Source organism: Sceloporus occidentalis, unplaced genomic scaffold, assembly GCF_023333645.1.
Source record: "Sceloporus occidentalis isolate IW3139 unplaced genomic scaffold, rSceOcc1.0.p SCAF_39, whole genome shotgun sequence".
In the NCBI taxonomy this organism is placed as follows: domain Eukaryota; kingdom Metazoa; phylum Chordata; class Lepidosauria; order Squamata; family Phrynosomatidae; genus Sceloporus; species Sceloporus occidentalis.
In genome coordinates this window covers 6,287,412-6,311,812 of record NW_028317019.1, presented here as the reverse complement: position 1 = coordinate 6,311,812, position 24,401 = coordinate 6,287,412, and the positions used below count along the sequence as shown (strand labels likewise).

The 24,401-nt window shown below is 44.2% G+C and overlaps 2 protein-coding genes across 2 annotated transcripts in view; both read right to left on the bottom strand.

Moving 5' to 3' along the window:
- Nucleotides 1-23,061, bottom strand: part of LOC149290483 (uncharacterized) — a 426,035-nt gene extending 402,974 nt beyond the window's left edge. Inside the window, exons 1-2 of the mRNA XM_089489345.1 lie at nucleotides 22,738-23,061; nucleotides 17,175-17,295 (exon numbers count right to left, since the gene is read on the bottom strand). Coding sequence (XP_089345471.1) covers nucleotides 17,175-17,295; nucleotides 22,738-23,061 — 445 coding nt within the window. The remainder of the gene's footprint in view (nucleotides 1-17,174; nucleotides 17,296-22,737) is intronic.
- On the bottom strand, nucleotides 10,851-18,300 carry LOC149290484 (uncharacterized). Its single transcript, XM_089489304.1, has 3 exons — nucleotides 18,111-18,300; nucleotides 11,785-12,874; nucleotides 10,851-10,860 (listed from the first exon to the last, which is right to left on the bottom strand). Exons 2-3 carry the CDS (start codon nucleotides 12,777-12,779, stop codon nucleotides 10,851-10,853), a joined length of 1,005 nt encoding a protein of 334 aa, XP_089345430.1. The 5' UTR covers nucleotides 12,780-12,874; nucleotides 18,111-18,300.
- Nucleotides 23,062-24,401: the final 1,340 nt, after the last annotated feature.

Sequence of the window (24,401 nt, the reverse complement as noted above, 5' to 3'; positions counted from 1 at the left end):
CAATTTTACATTGTCTTTATCTTACATGTTATTCAAATGTTTCCTTCACAAAGTGCACAATTAGTTCAATCCCATTTCAACCATGAATTTCTTATTGTATTGTTTTTGAACAGTCTTTTACCCTGTAATTTACCTTAAGTGAGTAAATCTATATGAACATATTACTAGTAAATGTGAACAGCATACACTCAATTTAATACTCAATTGTTTTCTTCACAGAGTACACAAATTGTTTGATCAATTTTTTCGGAGTGGATTTTCTATCATTTTAGCCTGTTGTTTTTTTCTTGGTTTTTTTCCTTCCTCCTCCTCTCTCCCTCCTCCTTTTACCCTATAAAATTACTTCATATAAGGAGAATTGTGTAGGCGAACTTCAACTTAGTTATAAAGAGCATACCCTCAATTTCATTGCTCTGTATTCATTTATAAATTGGAAACCTAAATTCACATTGAAATCTGGTTTCTGAAACTATCAAATTACTATTTCTCACTGCTTACTGAATGTCATATTACGTAATTATCTCAAAACCTCAATATTTTCCCATTTTCTTTCTATAAATTTGTAGAAAGGTTCCCATTCTTTTTTGATAGATTCTTCATTTTTTCCCCTCATCCAACAGGTCATCTTATCCATTTCTGCCATTTCGAATACTTTCATTAACCACTTTTCCATGGATGGGGTCTGGTCAGATTTCCAAAATGTAGCATATGAAATTCTGGCACATGTAAGAAGATAGAAGATTAATTTACCATGTTGTTTCTGCAATTCTGAATCAACCATACCTAGCAAGTATGTTTCAGGAAGAAAAGAGATTTGAACATTTAGTTCTCTAGTTATAATATTATGCACTTTTAGACAATATTGTTTTGCCGCAGTGCATGTCCACCACACATGGTAGTAAGACCCTATTACTTTAAGACACTTCCAACACTCTGGTTTGCTGCCTTTAAACATCAAGGAGATTCTTTGTGGAGAGAGATGCCATCTATATGTCATTTTATATATGTTCTCCTTTAAATTCTGATGACTGGTATACTTAAGATCTTTGGTCCAAATGTTCTCCCCTTTTTATATGCTAATTTGTGACCCACATTCTGTGCCCATAGGATCATGCTACGCCTGATTACCTCTTCCTCCGTATCCCAGCTCAAAATCATTTTATCATTCTTCTTTCCTTTCCCCATTATCTCTTCCCATTCAGTTCTCTTGTTACATATGCCTGGCTGTAACTGATCAATTTTCCATCTTTCTTTCAATTGCATGTACAAATACCAATGACATGCAATGCCCGAACTTTGTAACTCTTCCACTGTTTTGAATTCTGTCAGATTCTGTGTTACATTAATTAAATCTGCGTATCTTAGCCATTTTTTCCTTTGGTATACCTTCCCTCCCAAAAAAGGCTTCGTGTGGAGAACAACTGTGAATAATTTGGTTACACAGTCTCGGTTTTAATTTATCCCACACCTTCAGCATTGATCCAATTATAATATGATTTTTGCATTCTCTGTGGATTTTATCTTTATTATAAAATAGATAGCCGTGAAGCCCAAATCTTAGTCCCTCTCCTTCTAAATTCAGTATATACTCATTTTCTAACAGAATCCAATCTATTAACCACAATAATGTAGATGCAAAATAACAGATTTTCAAATTTGGGAGCCCCAGGCCCCCCCTACTTTTCTCATCACACATTATTTTCTTTCCAATTCTGGCCTTCTTTTTGTTCCAGACAAATTTCATTATATCATTTTGCCACATATCCAAAGGTTTAAAGGAATGCAAAATCAGAATAGTCTGAAACATAAACAAAATTTTAGGAAGCACATTCATCTGAATGACTGCTATCTTCCCCAAAAGAGATAGCTGAATATTCCCCCATTTAACAAGGTCTTGTTTAATGTTCCTCCACGTTTCCTCATAGTTGTTATGGAATAAGTCTGTGTTCCTGTTAGTTATACTTATTCCCAGATATTTCACTTTTTTTCCTATTCTGAATCCCGAAAGTTCTTCCAAATTCTTAATAGCCGCATCGTCCATATTTTTCGTCAGCATATTGGTTTTGTCCTTGTTCACCTTAAGCCCAGAAGCTTTTTCAAATTCTTGTACTAGGTTGATTAAAGCTTGAATACTGTTACAGGGGTTTTCCAGGATATAAACCACGTCGTCGGCGAATAACCTCATTTTAAATTCAGTTTTCTTAATTTTTAAGCCTTGAATTTGTTCTTCCAACCTAACTCTATTGTTTAACATTTCTAATACAAAGATGAATAACAATGGGGATAGGGGACAACCTTGTCTCATTCCCCGTTTTATTTCAAATTCTTCAGATTTACTGTTATTTATTATTAAATTCACCTTTTGTTTCTTATATATTTCCTGGATCCATTTCTGGAATTGTGCCCCAACCTCCAGTTTTTCCAACATTGTAAATAGCGTTGTCCAGCTGATGTTAACATTCTTTAGCATGATCTCTCTACCTCTTTCTAGTATCTTCTATTAAAGCACATATTAAAACATATTATTTTAACCCAGAATAAATCCAATCTATCTTAATTCTACTCTAAACCTAAACCAATAACCTTTATGGCTTGAATCCCTAAATGAATAAATGCATGAATAAAGGGATTCATGACATATTGTCACTTTAGGCTGGTGCTCCTTGCTTGCCGCAATGAGATGGGACCATTGTGAATTTAGGCTAATGCTGCTTGCCTGAAGGTTTGAGATGTGACCATTGGAACCTGAGGCTGATGCTGCTTGCCTGAAACACTGAGACTGGCCCATTGTGATCTCAGCCTCAAGTTCTTTGCCTAAAGAATTGAGACGGTCCTATTGTGACTTCAAGGTGGTGCTCTTTACCTACAGGATTAAGACTGGCCCATTACAACTTCAGGCTGATGTTAGTTACCTGAAGGATTGAGATGGGAGAATTGTCACTTCAGACTGGTGCTCCATGCCTGAAGGATTGAGAAAGGTCCATTGCGTGTCAGAACTAGTGTATAAGGGTTCTGTCATAAAGGGTAAACATATTAGGGTTTGGTTATTAAAGTAGGAGTTATAGTTGTAATTCATAGTAGGCAGTGTGGAGTGATGGGTTATAGAAAGTACGTAATGGAAAATGATAGAAGGACAGATGGAGTGGCTTTTAGATGAAGGAGGGCGTTTGGAGAAGGGGATGGGGTTGCAGCTGTAGATGGTTATCAAGGAGGAGTGAAGCAGGTTTGGGAAGACCGCTCTTCAAGGTGAGGCTGTCTGGGAGAAGGGAAGGGAAGTATAGACAACCTTGGTATCTATGCACCCTCCGCTTGTGTTGCTATAGCTTGGGAATTGGGGGCTGGCTTAGGGAGGGGTTGAGCAAGGTCCTTTGGACTTCAGACTTTGCAAAAAGGTGTTAATGGATGTTTCTGCCTGGATTTATCAATAAAGCTTCTTTTGTTTCAAATGTGTTTTATTTTTTGAGCAGAGGACTGACTCCAGGTCTCACCGTTTGCAAAGTCTCACAGTTTTAACTCCAATGGAGACCCAGGAACAAGAAGAGTTCTTGGGGAACCCGGTGGTTCTGGAGATCCCGGTGGTGGAGGAGCAGGTGCCTTCTTCAGAGGAACTAGGGCCAAGCCCAAGACTGGGAAACCTCCTGAAGCTCACACCACCCAGGCCACCACTGGAGGATTTAGGTTTCTAGCCCCAGACTGGGGACAGGAAGGCCGTCGGGGGGCAGAGAGACAGCCTGGGACCTGGCAGTGGGGGAGTCCCTTCATAGCTGCCCCAGCACAGAAGAACCCCAGGAAGACGTTTATCGAATGGAAGAAGACATAAAGGAATTAAAGGACCTTATGCAGTGGATGGTGCCCAAGTTAAAGATGCGGAGGAGGAAGATGTCAGAGGTGAACCAAGGGCAGCTGATGCTCCTTGCCTGAAGCAATGAGACTGTCCCATTGTGATATTTGGTTTCCAAACTCCTCACCATTTTATTTGCCCTCCTTTGGACATGCTCCAGTTTCTCAATGTTCTTTTTGAATTGTGGTGCCCGTAATATTCCCGGTGACCAAAGCAGAATAGAGTGGCACTATTACTTCCCTTGATCTAGACACTATACTTCTATTGATGCAGCGTAAAATCGCATTGGCCTTGTTAGCTGCCGCAGCGCACTCTTAACACATGTTCAACTTGTGGTCTACCTTGGACTCCCAGATCACTTTCACACGTACTTTCATTCATCCAGGTGTCCACATCCTATATCTCTGCCTTTCATTTTTCTGCCCTTAATGCAGTACCTTACATATCTTCATAAGGAATTTCATTTTGTTCGCTATGGCCCAGCTTTCTAGTCTATTCAGGTCATATTGAATTTTGATCCTGTTCTCTAGCGTATTAGCTACTCCTCCTAATTTAGTGTCATCTGCAAATTTAATAAGTATGTCCCAAATTCTGTCAACCAAATCATTGATAAAGATGGTGAATAGCGCTCGGCCCAGGACAGAACCCCACTGGACACCCCACTGGTCACTTCTCTCCAGGATGAAAAGGAGTCATTGTTGAGCACCCTTTCGGTTTGGCCAGTCAACCAATTGCAAATCCATGTAACAGTTTCCTTTTCTAGCTTGTTTCATGTTTTTGTGTTATATACTGTTTAATTTGGTTAACTGCTATTAGTGAATTATCAAGAGTGGCCACCAGATGGCGCTCCAGGATAGAAATTGGTAAGAAGCCAAAGAGCCTGCAGTGCCCTGAGTATCCACAAGAGGGGGGCGTTGTATTAGGAATGTTCTTTATTGATAAAATCGTTCTATAGGGACTAATGTGATTTTCCCATTGGCTCCCATTCCTGAGGGGGCGTGTCCTCCTTCCCTTTAACTGGACCTTCCTCCGCTCCCATTGGCTGCCTATTCCCCCCCTCGGTTGCCCTGAAAGCAAAAGGGCCACCAGAAGGAAATGGGGGGGGGGGTTTGCAGCGCTGCATCATGGGTAATTTGCAACCAGGGGGGTTTGCGGTGGTGAAACAGAGCAGAAGCAAAGCTGTATTTCACACCAGAACAATTCGGAGTGGAATCGGGAGCGATTTCTGTGCATTCGCTTGTTACCGATTTCACCAAAATGAGGGGTCACTTTGGAATCACTGCAATAGCCCCACAGAAGGAGCCCCCATAGAAAGGGATCGCCTGTGATAACACTCACGTTGTCGTGTGAATTTGCATCATTGGACCCGCAGTGGCTTTGGATCTGAGCTGCAAAGAGCTGCAAAAACCACTGTGTGATAAACACAGTCTTTCAGATTTCACAAGGCTCTGTGGTTTTGGGAACAAGAAACTGATTATCATAATTCTTGTTGATAATAATAATAATAATAATAATAATATGCCATTCTCCCTCATAAAGGGACAACTGGAATTACAAGTTTAAGACAATAAACTCTCTTTTCCTGGAGTTTGCACCCATTGCTCCGTCTCCCGGTCTCCTCCGCTGGGAGGAGGGAGAGCGTGGAATTCTGGGAAAGGCTGGCGGTTGGCTTGGAGCCTGAATAGGGTTCTAGAAGGCTGGTGGCTTTGACCGTTGGCTGCTTAGGAAGAAGAAGGGCTCCTTCTGGGTTTCCTTGGCAGAACAGGGAAGGTGGGTGCCTCAAGATGGCGATGGGAGACCCCCAAATTTGGTTCCTCTGTGAGATGGATGGCTGAAGGGAAGAGCCCCCATTTTGAAGCCAAGGATGGGGGTCTGGAGGGTCTTCCGTAGGGAGGCAGCTTTGGGGGCTTGAAGCAAGGAAGCCCCCCTCCTCCTCCCCTCTTCTCCGGCTGCCAGGCCTCCTCTCCTCTCTTGGGAGTCTCTGTGGGGCCCTGAGATTTTGGAGAGGGATCCAAGAGAATCAAAGGGAGGCTGGGACCAAGGAACCTCAGAATATGATCAAGATTGCAAGGTTCTTTCTGAGGAAGGAGAAGCAAACTAAGAGAGGCTGCAGCTGTTTGCTTTTGCCTGAGCCTCTGGGAAGGGCCCCTCTTCTCCTTTCTCCTTGGCTGTCTTCATGGAGGGCAGACTCCTTTTGCCCTTTGGACTCAGTTTGCAGCAATGGCAGTGAGCTGAAGAGAAGGGGAGAAATGGCAGCAGGAGGAGGAAACTGTGGCCTTTGAAGAGCAGCTGAAAAGGTGGGAGGGCAGAGGATGAACCAGGGGAGGGTCCCTGTCAAACTGGGAGAGATGGAGGGTATGCAGAAGGAGCTGGGCCTGGAAATGGAGGAGGAGAAGGGGGCTTGCAAAATGACCTCCATGGATGAGGAAGCTGCCCAAGTCCATGGCATACAATGGTCCAGTGAAATGATGTCCATGATATAGGAGCCAGTGTGGCCTAGTGGTTTGAGAATAGTGGAACTACAACTCTGGAGATCAGTGTTTGAATCCCATCTCCAACATAGAAACTCTCTGGGTGACTGGGCAAGCCACACTCTCTCAGCCTTAGGGGAAGGCAATGGGAAACATTAAATATAGACATTTAAATATTGCAATTGCTATGGTTGTTGTTATTGCTGTCTATCTATACATTATGATTTTATGTAGATTATTGCAAGAAAAAAACAGACCCATTAAAATCAGACACATGATTTACTCCTATTGAAATCTTTCGGAGTGATGAAGGCTGGGGCCAACCCTAGGACTCCAATCCTAGCCCCATTTTCTGGAAATTAAGGGGATGTACAGGCCGCCCCTTTTAGCGCCAGATCAGGGCCACGGCAAACACACTGCTTTTTGCAGCTCCTTTTTGCACTATGATAAGGTTACGCCGTGGCCCTGATGTGGCCTTTCTGTTGTGCAAAAAGGAGCTCCTTTCTGCGCCAGGGGAAAATGCCATATCCACCAATGGTGTGGCTTTTCTGCACTCCTTTGGCACTGCGTCATCTGAATGTAGCACCAGAGGAATGCTGGGACGTCACCTGCGATGTGGTGCAATGTGCAGGATCACACCGGCATGCGGGAAGAGTCAGGGAGTGCGCTGTGTAGACGCCATCTTTGTCCTCATGCCAGCTAAGGATGCTGGTCTCTACGCCCCGAAAGGCCCAGTGAACTGTCTCTTGCAGCATTTGGAAGATTGTCTCTCTGAGGGTTTGGAGGCGAGACTAATAATAATAATAATAATAATAATAATAATAATAATAATTTAATCAATAATTTATATCCTGCTTTCCAACAGATTTATTTTGAATTTTAGGGAAGGTTGAGGTTTGATTTGCCCTTAATGCTGTTGAATTGTATTTTCTGTGGTCCATGAAAGATTGCATAAATGTGTGCACATAAAAACACTTTGTATTTTCTGCAGGTGTGGAAAGAACCAAGATGCTTCCAAAGGAAGGGAGAGAAGAGAAACAACCCTCAATTCCTCCTTTGTGGAAGAAACTGGAGGAAAGAAGACCTCCGGACAGTTAGTGTCCAGACCTCCTTTTTTGACTCTGGAGCCTCAGGAGAAGAAAGAGATACTGAAGGTTCTGGAACATTATTCCCCACAGTCACAAGCAGCACAAAATGGCTGCTGGGACACAAAATAGTCGAGGGATGGTGGGAGGGATAAGTTTTCCAGCCAATCAGGGCAAGGGATGGTGGGAGGGACTGGGACTCCAACCAATCAGGGCAAGGGATGGTGGGAGGGACTGGGACACCAGCCAATCAGGGCCAGGGATGGTGGGAGGGACTCCAGCCAATCAGGGCCAGGGATGGTGGGAGGGACTGGGACTCCAGCCAATCAGGGCCAGGGATGGTGGGAGGGACTGAGACTCCAGCCAATCAGGGCCAGGGATGGTGGGAGGGACTGGAGCTCCAGCCAATCAGGGCCAGGGATGGTGGGAGGGACTGGGACTCCAGCCAATCAGGGCCAGGGATGGTGGGAGGGACTGGGACTCCAGCCAATCAGGGCCAGGGATGGTGGAGGGAGGGGGGGTTCCAGCCAATGGCAGCCACTCAGAGTGTCCTCAGGAGGAAATCATGTGTAAAATACATATCATAAAAACATCACAAAGTATTAAAATTCCAGTTACAGTCATCGCAGGACAGTTATGCTGTTATGACTGGAACTAAACATATATACATTTATCATTATATATACATGCTGATGTTGACCAGAATGTGGGGGGTGTATACATGCGCAGGTGCATCCATGTGCATGCATAGGTACCCCCATATTTCTCCATGCATTTGCTTATGTTTAATTTGTATGCAAGTAGAAGAGTATATATAAATGTGTATATATACACACACACACACACATTTGTGTACACATGCAGACGTTCAGACAGATATCTATGGGTATGTAGAGATGCCTCCACATATATACATATATGTATATACACAAACACACATCCATCTGTTGTTGTCCATTGTTCTGGTCCGTTGTTCCAGGTGATGCTGGAGAAGAGACCCTCCAGCAGAACCAAAGGCTGCAGGCGATGAGGAGAGGGTCTCCTTGCCCAATGCATGGCTCACCTGGAGGGCCAGCACCAGGAAGGTCAGTTCCCCCACCTTCACAAAGGCCCCATTCCCGCTCCCTCATTTGCCCTGGATAGAACTGGGCAGATCCAGGTGCCCCCATATCGAATCTCCCTGGAAACAAGTTCCTACTACCCTTTGCCTCAATCGGCAGCAGGGAAGAGCCGGTTGTTTCCAAAAAGGAAGGGTCAATAGTCCGCTTTCAGAAAAACCGCGCTAAGAGGGAATTGCCCTGGATCTCTTGTGCAAGCCCCTGATCGAGTTGTGTCAAAATTGGTGTGAGTGTGAACTTCCAACTTTTAAATCGGTTTGGGAACCGGGGTAAAATGTAGTCTGAATGGCCCCTACATTTAAGGGTGAAGGGAGCAAGAAACAACAAGCAAAGTCTAAACACTTCCTTTGACCATTGCAGCATTAGAGCGTGCCGTCACCCTCGAACTGTCAATGGCTCACCAGCAGCAAGGCCAGGAGAGCACAGAATGTGGCTATACAACTCGGTGTGTGGCGCTCCCCACAACAATGATGTGTGTCTTTTTTATTTTCAAAAATGTTTATTACACTGAGATATTCCCATGATAGTATTTAAATGACCAAATATCGACCAAATATTAACTATTAATTTAATGGAATTTTATCGCCCTTTTCTCCAAATGTTTTAAGACAACTCCATTCCATTTCTAAGTATCCTTTTGATTTCCCTCTTAGTAAGGCAGATACTATATCCATATTTCTAGCTTCATGTATCTTAATCAACTAATGTTTGACAGAAGGATTAACTGTAGATTTCCAAACTTGAGCAAATAAGATCCTTGCACATGAGACCATATATAAAACAATTCTGTTGTATTTTACTGACTTTATGTTGTGTGTCATGTTTAGTAAAAATAAATTTGGTTCAAAGGGAATACAGTGGAACCTCACCTTACACGGGGGATCCGTTCTGGATCCCTCTGCGTAAGGCGAATTCCGCCTATGCTCAAGCCTCATTGGAAACAATGGGGCTCATGCACGGCAGCGCGGTGGGGTGCAGGGCGCAACGGGCACGCGAGCCCATTCAATTGAATGGGACACGCCGCCCCTTCCGCCCCACGCACGCCCCACGGCTTGAGCATGTACGCTCAAGTCCGCATATGAGAAAGCTGTGTATGGGGAGGATGCACTGTATCTATATCAAGAATGTTTTGGATGCTTCCATGAATCTTTTGCCAGAATCCTTTAGCTTTAATGCATGTCCACTTCATATGAAAGAAGCTTCCTTCGGGTTCCCCACATTTCCAGCACTTAGTATTGCCAGCTTTGTATATCTGGTGGGTTTTTGGGGGGTTAGATACCACTTGAATAACATTTTGATATCATTTCCTTTATAGTTTTGGCACAGAGTGAATTTATTTGTTCCTTTCCATGATTTTCCCCATTTCTCTACAGTTATAGTTTTATTTATATCACCTGCCCATCTTATCATGCTGTGTTTAATAATTTCATCTTCTAGATCTCTTTCTTTTAATAGTTTATAATATTTGGATATGTGTTTACCTTTTTTGTCCATCATAATTTTATCGATTTCGTTGTTATCCATCGTCAACCCAGGAGCTTTATTGTCTGCCTTAAAACGATTGTTTAATTGGTTGTATAAAAACCAATCCTTCATGTTTCCTTTTTCATTAAGTTCTTCCATAGATTTCATATTGTATTTTCCTTCTGGTGTTTTGTTTATTAAATCTCCGTATCTTAGCCATGGAGTATTTTTGTCCTTTGTTCTATTGTAATAGGCTTCTTGCAATGACACCCAAAATTGATGTCTCATTTTATACCATACTTTAAGCAATGATCTTCTTATAACATGATGGTTAAAAGTATTATTATCTTTTGGTTTTGTATACCACATATATGCATGTATACCAAGATTCACATTAGCAACCATAACAGTTTTGACTCCGTATCCCATCCTGAAGCCTGTTTGAAATGGGTCCAGATAATCTGCTTCATCCAAGACCTCTTGTAGATGAAGATCAACTGTCCTCTCAATCATATTGTTTAGAAATGGGAGATGGGAGACTGGTCTGTAATTGTTCATGTCCAAGGGATCTAGGGAAGGCTTCTCCATAAACGGCCGTACCACAGCTTCTTTTAATCAAGATGGAAAATAGCCCTAACTAAGAGATGCATCTATGATATATCTCAGGTGATATATGAAGAGCAAGGGTTGAGAGGGCAAGTTCTCCTCTTCCCACTTCCAAGGGGCTTGTCCACATCCTCAGTACTCAGATTCAAGTTGATCCAGTATGATCTTACTTATGGACACCTTACTTACAACCACTCCAATAATGCTGACATCCAATTTGGCTCTTATCTGAGAGATATTATCTGTGAAATAGTAATTTAAAGCATCATAGTGAGCTGTAGAAGGCAAAGTTTTGTGCAAATTCACAACTTCTGTGCATCAAAGAGACCAGTGTGTTGAAACAGCAAAGAACTTTATTGAAAACACATATCAAAAATTCAGCGTTTAAGCCAGAAATACCAGAATATATTAAAACCCCAAACCTTAAATTCCACCCTCTTCCAAACCCCACCCACAATTCTCACCATCTATCCCCCACTATTAACCAGCCCCACTTTGCCATCCTTCTCACACGCACAATCTCTCCCTGCCCCAGACATTTGAAGAAACTAGCTCCCTTTCTGTTACTACAGGTCCCCAACTTTCTTCAGCCAACATTCCACAAATTCCGAATGCTATCATTGCTTTTCTAACTAGCTGCAACAAATCCCAGCCCCCCATCTAACTAATCTAAACCATGACCCATAATCCCCAGCCAAATTTGTAACTCAAAACAATTATCTATACTAGTAGCAATTAAAACCTAAACTTAACAAAACATAACTTTAAAACATAAACAGACATATGGATAGAAAAACTCTACAAATAAATTCATAAGGGCTTTTAAACACCGCTGGATTGAAAAAATATCTTTGTATTCCATCTTTACAAAAATAATGTTCATTCACTTCATGGATTTGTGTGGCTTCTCTCCTGTGTGGCCTCTCTGGTGTCTCAGGTGGGCTGACTTGTCAGAAAAACATTTCCCACAATGCTGGTATTTGTATGGCTTCTCTCCTGTGTGGACTCTCTGGTGTGTCACTAAGTGTGACTTCTGAGAAAAACATTTCCTACAATGCTGGCATTTGTGAGGCTTTTCTCCTGTGTGGACTCCCTGATGTCTCACTAGGTGTGACTTTGAAGAAAAACATTTCCCACAATGCTGGCATTTGTATGGCTTCTCTTCTGTGTGGACTCTTCGGTGCATGACAAGGACTGACTTGTAGGCAAAACATTTCCCACAATGCTGGCATTTGTGAGGCTTCTCTCCTGTGTGGACTCCCTGATGTCTCAGGTGGACTGACTTGTCAGAAAAACATTTCCCACAATGCTGGCATTTGAGAGGCTTCTCTCCTGTGTGGACTCTCTGGTGTGTCACTAGGTGTGACTTCTGAGAAAAACATTTCCTACAATGCTGGCATGTGTATGGCTTCTCTCCCTTGTGGATTCTCTGGTGTGTCAGTAGGTTTGAGTGCCGAGAAAAACATTTCCCACAATGCTGGCATTTGTGAGGCTTCTCTCCTGTGTGGACTCTCCGATGCATGACAAGGACTGACTTGTAGGCAAAACATTTCCCACAATGCTGGCATTTGAATGGCTTCTCTCCTGTGTGGACTCCCTGATGTCTCACTAGGTGTGACGTTGAAGAAAAACATTTCCCACAATGCTGGCATTTGTATGGCTTCTCTTCTGTGTGGACTCTTCGGTGCATGACAAGGACTGACTTGTAGGCAAAACATTTCCCACAATGCTGGCATTTGTGAGGCTTCTCTCCTGTGTGGACTCTCTGATGTCTCAGGTGGACTGACTTGTCAGAAAAACATTTCCCACAATGCTGGCATTTGAGAGGCTTCTCTCCTGTGTGGACTCTCTGGTGTGTCACTAGGTGTGACTTCTGAGAAAAACATTTCCTACAATGCTGGCATGTGTATGGCTTCTCTCCCTTGTGGATTCTCTGGTGTGTCAGTAGGTTTGAGTGCCGAGAAAAACATTTCCCACAATGCTGGCATTTGTGAGGCTTCTCTCCTGTGTGGACTCTCCGATGCATGACAAGGACTGACTTGTAGGCAAAACATTTCCCACAATGCTGGCATTTGAATGGCTTCTCTCCTGTGTGGACTCCCTGATGTCTCACTAGGTGTGACGTTGAAGAAAAACATTTCCCACAATGCTGGCATTTGTATGGCTTCTCTTCTGTGTGGACTCTTCGGTGCATGAGTAGGACTGACTTGTAGGCAAAACATTTCCCACAATTTTGGCATTTATGTGACTTCTTTCTTGTGTGGACTCTCTCATGACTGACAACTTCTTCTGTAAAGGAGGACAATGACAGACAAGACTGAATCTCAGTGTTAAGAGAAGAAAGTCTTACCCCAAGATTTAGCCCCACATTCACCCCTCCCTATGTGAGATTAAATTAACAAAGTTGGTGTGAGTGCCCTGAGCATTACCCTGTTCTGGATGACCCCAAATCCATATAATGATTGTATCCTTACTCATAGGACCTACCAAAGAAGAGATTGAAGGGGAACTGCCATTAGGAAATCAGTAGAAGGAGATAGTCAGGCCATTGAAAAATATTCCATTAAATATATGTAAAACTATTTTAATTGAAAAGTGGCATCATTTCCTGTGAGACTGCCATAGAGTGTTGAGTCAGAGCACATGGCATGATGCAAGCTAACTGCAGAGGAGGCTTCATGCTGTGTGGCACCAGGAGAGGACTCTGGAGTTCTGTGTGCTTTCAGGCCTGATATAGTTCGGATGAATCCCGAGGTCACTGTTGCCTCAATCTCTCCTTTGAGCTAAGTATGAAATTCCCCTAAAAGCATAGCACTTGCGAGTATCCTCCCCAGACTCCAGCATTTAGAGTGACAAAGGGCTTCTGGAATCAACCACAGAGCTAAGAAAGCTCAGGTTGGAAAATAAACATTATAGAAAAATTTAATTTTTGTGTTGCCCTTTCCTCTCTTCATAGACATTGCTCATAATTGCTAAATGGAACCCTTAATATGTATAAAAACAAGGGCCTGATTTAAAGTTCATTTCTTAAATTCAGTGCTCTACATGGGGCTAACGTCTGTACCAAGTTCGGAAGCTTCAGTTAGTTCAAAATGCGGCAGACAGATCGGTCACCAGAACATCTAGATCAGACCATATGACACCAGTTCTAAAATCTCTACATTGGCTGCCAATTGGCTTCCGGGCGCAATACAAAGTGTTGGTTATTACCTTTAAGGCCCTACATGGCTTGGGCCTGAGCTACTTGAGAGAATGCCTCTCCCTACAAAATCTGCCCCACAATCTCAGAACATCTGGGAAGAATCTATTAGATTACCCAAAGGTAAGGCTAAGAACAATTTCTCACAGAGTGTACACAGTCATGGCCCCCAAGTGATGGAAAAACTTTCTGGAGGAGATCCGTCTTATCACCACCTTGGATGCTTTCAAGAAAGCAGTTAAGACGGATCTCTTCCGGCAGGCTTACCCACCCGACCTCTTGTAAAGAACTTAATGAAAAATTCCACTTCTGAATGCAATTGTGCATTTTGAACAATGTTTTTATTTGTCCCAAATTGAGTTTAAGCAACTTGGTTTTTTTCTGTGTGCAAACTGGATGCTATTGTTGTTTTGTGGCTATTTTACGGTTGTAATACCGCCTCGCTATTTCAAGAGAGGCAGGTAAATAATAGTAATAATAATAATTTTTATTATTATGATCTGTGAGGTTGATGGCTGCCTCCCAATCTCCAAGGCCCCTCTCCTGGCCCTTCCCAGAGGTCCTTTCCTCTCCGCACAGAGCTAGGCAATCCTGGCTTTGCTCCTGCCTTCCCCTCCTGGATCCCAGCGGCCTAAAATCATAGAGTTGCAAGAGACCTCAAGGGCCATCCAGTCCAACCCCATTCTGCCATGCAAGAATCAAAGTATCCCCGACAGACGGCCATCCAGCCTCTGTTTAAAGACGTCTAAGGAAGGAGACTCCACCAAAATCTCAGAAAGAGTTTGTTCCATTGTTGAACCACCCTTACTGTTAGGAAGTTCATCCTAATGTTTAGGTGGAATCTCTTTTCTTGCAGTTTGCATCCATTGTTCTGTGCTCTAGTGTCTGGAGCAGCAGAAAACAAGCTTGACATTCCTTCAAATATTTAAACAAGGCTATCATATCACCCCTTAGCCTTCTCTTCTCCAGGCTAAACATCCCAAGTTAGCTAAATCGTTCCTCATAGGGCATGGTTTCCAAATCCTGCACCATTTTAGTCGCCCTCCTTTGACACACTTCAGTTTCTCAATGTCCTTCTTTACTTGTGGTTCCCAGAACTGACACAGTATTCCAGGTGAGGCCTGACCAAAGCAGAATAATGTGGCACTATTACTTCCCTTGATTCTAGACACTATACTTCTACTGATGCAGCCTAAAATTGCATTGGCCTTGTTAGCTCCCACATCGCATTGTTGACTCATGTTCAACTTGTGGTCTACTTGGACTCCTAGATACTTTTCACACGTAGTTTCATACAGCCAGGTGTCCCCCAGCCTATATCTGTGCAATTCATTTTTCCGCCCTAAGCCTGATCCCTTTCCCTTTCTCCCTCCGCTCTCCAACCTTCCTTCTTGCCGATCTGCACTGCTTCAGCATCTCACCTTCACCATCTCTTTCCTGCCTTTCTGTTTTTCACATTCCCTCCTTCTCTCTATCACAGACACACACCCATTTATGTGATGCATGAAAGGGACACTTTGAGGCTCATTTGTTGACAAAGGCAGTATAATCAAAATACAAATAACTCATTGGGAAAGGCAGAGCAAGGGGGCTGGGACCTTGACTCCAATTCTGGTGAGGGTCAAGCACCAGGTAGCAGTCTTAAAACAGCCTTAAGACATATCTAAGAGAGGGATGGGCTACTGTTGGGGATTGAGGGGGTCACATTGGCCCCCATGGGCTTTCGGGGACAACTGCACATTGTATTGCCTTAAAATAGCAATAATGTTTTGCCCCTCAGTATCTCATTGCATCTCTTTTGGGAAGTGGAGGACATTTTGACACTGTTGGGCCTTCTCTGAGCCATTGCAGGGCCAAGGGAGGTATTTCCCCCAAAAAGCCTCTCCAGCACCTGAAAAGGCTGGAAGAAGGCCAAAAAGGTAGGAAACATACTCAGAGATATGCTGAGTACCATTTCGGGGATAAATGCACAAAATCCTAGAACTGGTGTGATATCTGGGGGTGGAATTAAAAAGTCCTTTGCTTGCACCAAAAGATTTATTGAGAAACTCAGGCAGAAGCATCCATTAACATGTCTAAGCATCTCTGAAGCGTCAAAACCTTTTCCCTCCATCGTTAACTACCTTCTCACGCCCCCCTTTCCTCCCCCTTCAGCCCCTAAACAGCCTGGCTGCCAAAGTACCTCTTTCCTTCTTCTTCCACCGTTCACATACGCCTTTCTCTCCTGGGGCATGTCTGCCACCCAAAGCTCACAAACCAGTCAGTTAAGAGCCTCCACAACTGCTTCCTTTCCCCAAGCCATTATAGGCCCCAATATCCGTACCAACTACTTAAAACTACTAGCATTTAAAATACTAACAATCCCCTGTAAAAACCAATACCATTATGAATGAACCACAGAAGATGATTCTGACAATTGGCAGTTTACAATGTTACAGACAGGCCAAAATAAAGCTGCTTCGAATCACTTTGGAGGTATGGGATTTCAATGATGCATGAGTCTTAAGAGCATGCCTTTGGTGCGGCGTTTGGACTCTTAGGATGCATGCATCATTGAAATACCATACCTCCAAAGTGACTCGAAGCAGCTTTATTTTGGCCTGTCTGTAACAGGCCACTTATAAAGTGGAGAGCAATAGTGCTTCACTAAACTACAAATTCAAATATTCTACAGGATGTTGCTATCACAATTAAACTACGCTTGAAAGAGATCCAGGACTCCTAGTAGACCACAAGTTCAATATGGGCCAACAGTGTGATGCGGCAGCTAAAAATGCCAATTTGATTCTAGCCTGCATCAATTCGAGTATAGTTTCTAGATCAAGGGAAGTAATAGTGCCACTCTATTCTGCTTTGGTCAGGCCTTACTTGGAATAATCCTGTGTCCAGTTCTGGGTCCCACAATTCAAAAAAGATGTTGACAAGTTGGAACATGCCCAGAGGAGGGCAACCAAAATGGTGAAGGATCTGGAAACCATCAAGTCCTATAAGGAGCAGCTTAGAGAGCTGGGTATGTTTACCCTGGAGAAAAGAAAATTAACAGCGGATACGATATCCATGTTTAAATATTGGAAAGGGTCGTATTGAGGATGGAGAAAGCTTGCTTTCTGCTGCAACAGAGAAAAAGAGACACCACGATGGATGCAAGCAAGAGAGAAAGAGGTTCCACCTAAACATTAGCAGGAACTTTGGGACAGTAAGAGCTCTTTGACAGTGCAATATACTCCCTTACAGTTTCGTGGAGTCCTCTTCTTTGGCATTATTTAAACAGAGGCTGGATGGTGCCTGGAATGCGTATTCCTGCATGGCAGAAGTGGGTTGAACTGGATGGACCTTGTGGTCTATTCCAACTCTGTGATTCTATAATGCTAGTGGATTCTAGTTCCTTACCCACAGAGGCCACATTCTCATAATTCTCCATCATCACATAATTGTACATAAGTCTCTGCTTCTTCGTCAACAGTTTCCATTCGTCCTCAGTGAAATATACTGCCACATCCGCAAAGGTCACCTGCAACAGAAAATAGCCCTCATCCAGAGAGTGACTAAGCAAAAGGGGAGGAAAGCACAGGGTGCATCCAAATATTATTTGATCGCTTTAGAATTCAGTCCAGGAAATAAACTTTAAATTCTGTCAGCGAGAAAATAGTTACTGCCTTTGAGATCCAGTTTGTCTTGAATCTTTTCAATATCATTTGCAATATAATACATAATATAATTTAGGCCATGGCTGGGATATTGAAGATGCATTAGGATACTGACTATCCCAACACATACAATATATTTTGCCACTAAAGAATTATGGTGCATTTAGACATTTCTTGCCACATTTAAGAGGCAAACTTCATTTTTAATAACAGTTCTGAGGAACACTCTGGGCTTGAGGGCCACTGGGCCCACCCCATATTTAGATCCAGAGATGTTTTCCCATAGCCCCCAACATTTCAGAGATTGGAAAATCAAGACACATGTGGATAAGCAACCCAGAAGGCAGTGAAGATGGCCAAAGTTGTTTATGAGGAAGATCACACAATCTAGGAAGGGAACAGCAGTTTGCTTTTGCTTCAGCCTCCTAGGAAGGGCCATATCCTGTCTCCTTCTATCCTCTTCTCTCCCCACTTTTGAGTTGATGGGCTGCAAACTCAATTGCCCTCAGGAACTGAAGTGAACTGAGAAGAGAAAAGCAGGAGGAAAGCCCCTGAAAAGGTGGGGTCACAGAGGATTAACCAGGACTGTCTCTGCCAAACTCCGACAGTATGTGATTTGCTTCTTTTCATAAATTGGCCCAGCACTGACACAGATGAAGCTAATAAGATAGTGACTCACCAAAGAGCTGTTGTACTTCAGCAGCCTCTTTCTGTTGGAGCCCTGCTCCCTCCGCTTGTCCTCTGTGTCGGCCATCAGGAGGGCAGGGGTCCTGGTGGCCCTGCACTTGGCCACTTCCAGCAAGAGAGGCCCCAAAGCCGTGTATAAGGAGGCCGAGATGAAGTTCCTGAGAAAAGGGACCAGGATTAGGATTGACTTGGCAAGAAACCCTGCAGCACTCAAAGACACAGAGAATAGCATCCTGCTGGTGACATAAGCAGGTGACATATGCCATCTTTGGGCCGATGCAGAGGTGGATGTCCCCTTCCTCCCTCTGCACCAAACAAAGCCCCCTGGACCTAGCATAGATTCACTGCAGCTCCCCTAAACAACAGATACTCCATGCCTTCTTAGAGTGGTGGGGGATTAGGGGATCGGGAATTGGAGAGGGCCCTGGTTATGTCCCTGTAGTTTGATGTGAAATGAGTGCATCATAAATAAATAAATGATCTGCTGAAGCCTTCAGAGGTCCCCAGTGCTTTAACCCAGCATTAGTCCCTTTCCCAAGAAGGTTGCATCCGTACTAAAGAAATAAAGCACTTTGACACTGCTTTAACCGCTCAGTGCTATGGAATCGTGGGACTTTACCTTTGGGACACTTAGGCAGGTTACAGTCTGCAGCTTTGCGGGGGTCTGCCGCTGCCGCCGCTTGCTCCGTAAGAGAGCCGCAGTAGCCACACCACATGGAGAAAAAAAGAAGCTCCAAAATAGAGCTTCTTTCTGTGGCACTCTAATGACGTCATGAGGCACCAATGTCGCACTCGCGACGTCATTAGCGCCGCGTGACGTGCGGACGCACAGCGTCCGTTACATCAATATGGCGGCGGCCGTGTGGAATGGCCATCGCCATATTGTACGTATGGAATACGTACTAGGGTTAAGGGGTGCGGAAGCACCGCCCCTTCCTAACCCTAATACGTATTCTATATGTATTTTTTGGCGGTCTGTAACCCGCCTTAGCCTTCTCTACCAGAGAGCTCTCCTGCCAAAACAAATTTCAGATCTCAGAATTCCATAGGATGGAGCCAGAAGAGTTAACACACTTTAAAACTGGATTATTTCTGTAGTGCAGATATAGCCTGAATCGATTGTAAAAGGGTAGAAGCACCAAAGTCTTGTTTTTACCCTCCTAATAATGGTTTTCCTTTAAGAAAAATAAGTAGTTTGTTTTAGTCTCTAATCCTTATTTTTCTTGTTGTTGTTTGTTTCTATGTTTGTTTGTTTCATTCTTGGTAATTTGAGTTATTCTGGTCTGTCTCCTTCCTTCTTGCCTGAAAATCTATTAATAAGGAAACTGGGGAGACTGTTAAAACCTCCCAAAGGAGCCACTTTTGGCCTTGTTTAGGGGACTAGCCTCCTCTTAGAAGCCAAAGCCCAAGGTTTTGAATAATAATAATAATAAGGCTTGTATTAAAACTATCCTTCCCATTTCCGATCCCTTTAAAACCCATGTTCCCCAGAAGGAGCAGAGCTGTGTCAGAAAACCCTCTCAGAAAAGAGACACAAAAGACACACAAAGAGACACACTTCCTTCCTTTTGGCCCAAGGAGCCTGGCCTCCTTCTGACTCTGGAGCCTCAGGAGAGAAAGAGAAGCCTCTGTTCAACTGAGACTCAGAGAAGGTTCCGGAACATTATTCCCAACAGTCACAAGCAGCAAAAATGGCCGCCAGAACAGAAAACTGCCACTGGAATGTAAAATGGCTGCCAGAACACAAAATCGCAGCTGAAACACAAAATGGCAGCTTCCGCCTGAGCGCTTGGCAGTTGTCAGTTTCAGGTCTTCAGGGAGAGAGAGATAGACTGAGGGAAAAGTGGAAGGAGGTCCTGGAGGGAGGGGGCCTTGGGAGATAGAGAGCCTTCCTGAGATATTTGTTGTTCGCTTCGTAACAAAGGGGTTTCCGGCCCCATAAAGGATTTGGGGAAAACTGGATCTGAAAGGCAGTAGTAGCCTTTTCTCTTGCCAATGGGATTTACAGTTTATTCCCTGGACTGGATCTCCCAGCATCCACATGGCCAGAGAGAGGAGGGGGCCCTGCCCTGCAGTAAGCCCCCTCCAATCCCTCTGAACCAAAGACTACAACTCCCACGTCTTTCTTTCTTTCTCCCTCCCTAGCTGCCTTGTGTTTGTGGTGTTACTGCTCTTGTTGTCGTTGTGTTCCTCTGTTGTTTCTGACTTATGGCAACCCTAAGGGAAGCCCTTCGCAGGCTTTTCTTGGCAAGATTTGTCCAGAAGTGGTTTGCAAGTGCCTCTCTCTGAGGCTGAGAGAGTGTGACTTGCCTAAGGTCAGTCAGTGGGTTTCCGTGGCCAAGAGCGCATTCGAACCCTGGTCTCCAGGGTCATAGTCCAATGCTCCAGCCACTAAACCATGCCGTTTCTTTCTTGAGGCTTTGTCGTTTTTTGTGGTGTGGCTCCAAGTCATTGCTGACTTCTGGGGAGCCTCTCCTGGGGTTTTCTTGGCAAGATTTGTTCAGAGGAGGTTTGCCATTGCCTTCCCTGAGGCTGAGAGAGTGTGACTTCTTGCGCAAGGGACCCAGCTGGTTTCATGGAGGAGTGGGGCACTGGACCCTGGCCTCCAGAGTTGTAACCCAACACTGAAACCACTGCACCACACTGCCTCCCATTCCTATGTGCAACCTGAGAAATAGCACTTTTTTCTCCTCTTCATGTGTGTCTTCAAGTCGTTTCCAACTTATGGCAACTGTAACGCAACGTTATCATGGGGTTTCCTTGGCAGGTTTCTTCAGAGAGGGGTTGCCATTGCCATCCTCTGAGGCTGAGAGAGTGTGACTTGCCAAGGGTCACCTAAGTCTAAAACACACTGCAACAATAATCCAATCTGGGACTGCTTTAACTGCCCTGGCCCAGTGCTAGGGAATTCTGGGAAACGTTGTTTTCTTAGACATTGAGCCTTCTCTGTCAGAGAGCTCTAGTGCCACAATAAACTCCCATTCCCAGGATTCCCTAGCACTGGGCCAGGGCAGTTAAAGCGCTCTCATATGGACTATTGCTGCCGTGTGTTTTGGACCTTACTTGGCTGCAAACTGTCCATAGCCTGCAATGCATCTCCTAATTCTGTTGGCAGCCCCTCCCTCCCAACACTTTCTCATTTCCCCCCAAAACCAGAGCAAAGCTGGCAGATGGAAAGAGGTTTTAAAGCAGCATTTAAATCTGCCATATTTGTTTTTAAAAGACCAAATGTCCCAAATGCTATTATCAATTTTGTAGCTAGTATTACAGAAAGACGTAGAGTGCAAACTCCTCAAGTACCTTTATTTTCTGGAGTGAGATGGGCTTTTCTAACTGACTCACTGTGATGATCTCCGGTGGTCCAAGCAGCCAAACCGCGGCCCTGTAATAATAATAATAATAATAGTTTTATACCCCTCTCTTCAGCCAAAAGGCTACCAGAGTGGCTTACAAATTGTTAATTAGACATTTAGACATTATGGCTCTTAGCCCAGGAGACCCTTAACTTCCTTAAATCACGCTGCAATCATCCAGTGAATTATAAAAGGGTTTCCCTTAACCTACACTGGGACCAGTTAAGGAACCTTATTTCTGCTTCTTTACTGATCTTCCCAAGCATCAACCGAGCCAAGACACGTGTAAAAGGAGCGTCGAGTAGTAGATACTCTAAGGAGGTATTTATTATAAATATCAAAATATAACTGAAATATAAGTCCTACAAGATATTAAGAATCTTTCAGGTACAATATTTGTAAGTATATAATGTTCAATTCATACAAGCTATTAAAGAAATAAATAAACCTAAGCGTCCAATTCTGAGACTAACTTCCAAGTTCCGCTCTTTAACTCTCTCTCTCGATCTCCAACCGACACAATTCCCCCAACTGTCTCTTGGTCTCTCAGGCCTTATATCTCCTTCTCACGGAAGCTTCCAGAAGAACCTTTATCCTGCTCTCTGATTGGTCAAGAGAGCCTTCCGTAGCAGTGATGTCATTCTGCGTTTGCATAAACCTCCCTTTACTGCCTGAAGAAGACCTCCATTGACTGGAGCCCAGTCATTACACTTTCCCAAGGCAAGGCTTGCCCCTATTTCCCAATGTTGTTCTTGGGGTCTGCCTTCCCGTTGTTTCCAGGTCTTATGGTGACCTTATGGGAGTCTCTGAAGGGGTTTTCTTGGCAGGTTCCTTCAGAGTGGGTTTCCCATGGCCATCCTTTGAGGCTGAGAGAGTGCGACTTGCCCAAGGCTTCAGTTCTTTTGGAAGCCTTTTTGCTTTATCTTCTAGAAGGCAGCAGTTGCTTCTTGCACTGAAGAATGAGAGGAACCTTCTGGCATCCAAAAGGATGGCATTTTCTGTAGTTATGTCTGATAATATGAATATATAGGATTGAAATACCTGTTCATTTATTAAAAGGTTTATAGTGCACACCATATCATAGATTCTCATAGCTATGTCTCTTAATAGCAGTTAACCAAATTAAACAGTTTATAAAACAAAAACACGAAACAAGCTACACAAGAGGCCTCCAGGAGCAGCACCCGGTCTTTTCCCTGGCAGTGTGCTGGCAGTGGAAAGGAGGCTGAGGAGCAGTGCCAGAGGCTTCCTTGGCCTCCTCTCCACCGCTGCCATGATGCAAGGGCCGGGTGGAGGCCAAGAGGCCTCTGGGTCACCACCCGGCCCTTCCATGGTGGCGGCAGTGGGGCCGTGGAGGCTGAGGTTGAGAGGAGGCCTCTGGTGCTGCTCCTCCGCCTCCTCTTCGCTGCCACTGCCACAAGCACTGCCACATCCACTGAAGGGCCGGATGGTTGGCTGGAGGCCCCTTGGCCGCCAATAGCCCCACACGGCCTTTCCCCAGAGCGTGGCGGCAAGGAGGGAAAAAGTTGGGGTGGGGAGGAGAGGAGAGGGACTCTTGTCCCCAATGTCGGCGAGCGTGGACTTGAGCATACGCAGATTTTGGTATACATGGGGGGGGGAGGTATACCAGGGGCCCACTGTATTCTCAAGCAAACGAGGGCCAAGAGAGCCCTGGAGAGCCTTGTCTTGGGGTGGCTCTGGATCTCTGGTGCCGCAACAAACTATAAATCCCAGGATTCCACAGGATGGAGGCAGGAGAGTTAACACAGTTTCAAACTGGAATATTTCCGCAGTGCAGATATAGCCTGAGCTAGATGTAAAAGGGTAGAACAGGGGTAGGCAACCTGTGGGCCGCGGGCTGGATGCAGCCGGGCGAGGCCTTGGGACCGGCCCCAGCCCAGTACTGCCGTGATTGCCGCCAGGGCCTTTGGCCTCTCATGCGCAGGGGCAAGGGGGGCAATTGTCTATAGACACCTCAGAAATATGCATTTATATTAACATTTTTTAAAAAAAATCAGCACATTTTTTGCGTGTCCCCCACTTTTTAAAAAAAAGTGTCTACCATTTGAAAATGCTGACCTACAACATATTACTAATGAGAGATCTTGAAAAGGAGACAATAAAAGAAAATATGATAAGATGGGCACGGGATATAGGACATCCAATCCCATATGAAGAATGGCTGAAGGCCTGGGACAAGACAAATAAATTCACCGCCTCACAGTCTCTAAAAGAAAATCATCTCAAAATATCCAATAAGTGGTATTTCACACCAGCTAAAATTAATATATATATATAAAATACCTAACTTAAAATGTTGGAGATGTGGCATATGTGGTGGTCTTGTAAAAAAGTCAAGAAATTTTGGTTTAAGGTTCATTCTGAGATACAAACAGCCTTTTCTTTTCAATTTAACATGTCTCCAGAGTTCTATTTACTGAACTATTTACTGCCAAAGATGGAAAAAAAATGCAAAAAAATATTGGATAACTTTTTTATACAGTCCGTCCTCGCCTTACGTGGGGGATTCGTTCCGGATCCCTCCGCGTAAGGCGAATTCCGTCTATGCTCGAGCCCCATTGGAAACAATGGAGCTCGTGCGTGGTGGCGCGGGCGCACCCAGGGCGCAATGGGCACGCGTGCCCATTCAATTGAATGGGACGCAACGCCCCTTCCGCCCCGCGCGCGCCCCACGGCTTGAGCGCGTACGCTCAAGTCCGCGTATGTCAAGACAGCGTATGGCGAGGTTCCACTGTATTTAGTTACTGCTGCAAGACTTGTGATAGCACAAAATTGGAATAGCAGTAACCCACCACAAATAGATGAATGGAAGGAAATGGACAGATTGACAAAATTGCTAAATAATAGATCTGAATTGGAAGTAAATGATGACTGGTTACCAATAGCACAGACATGGGGAAAGGTATTTG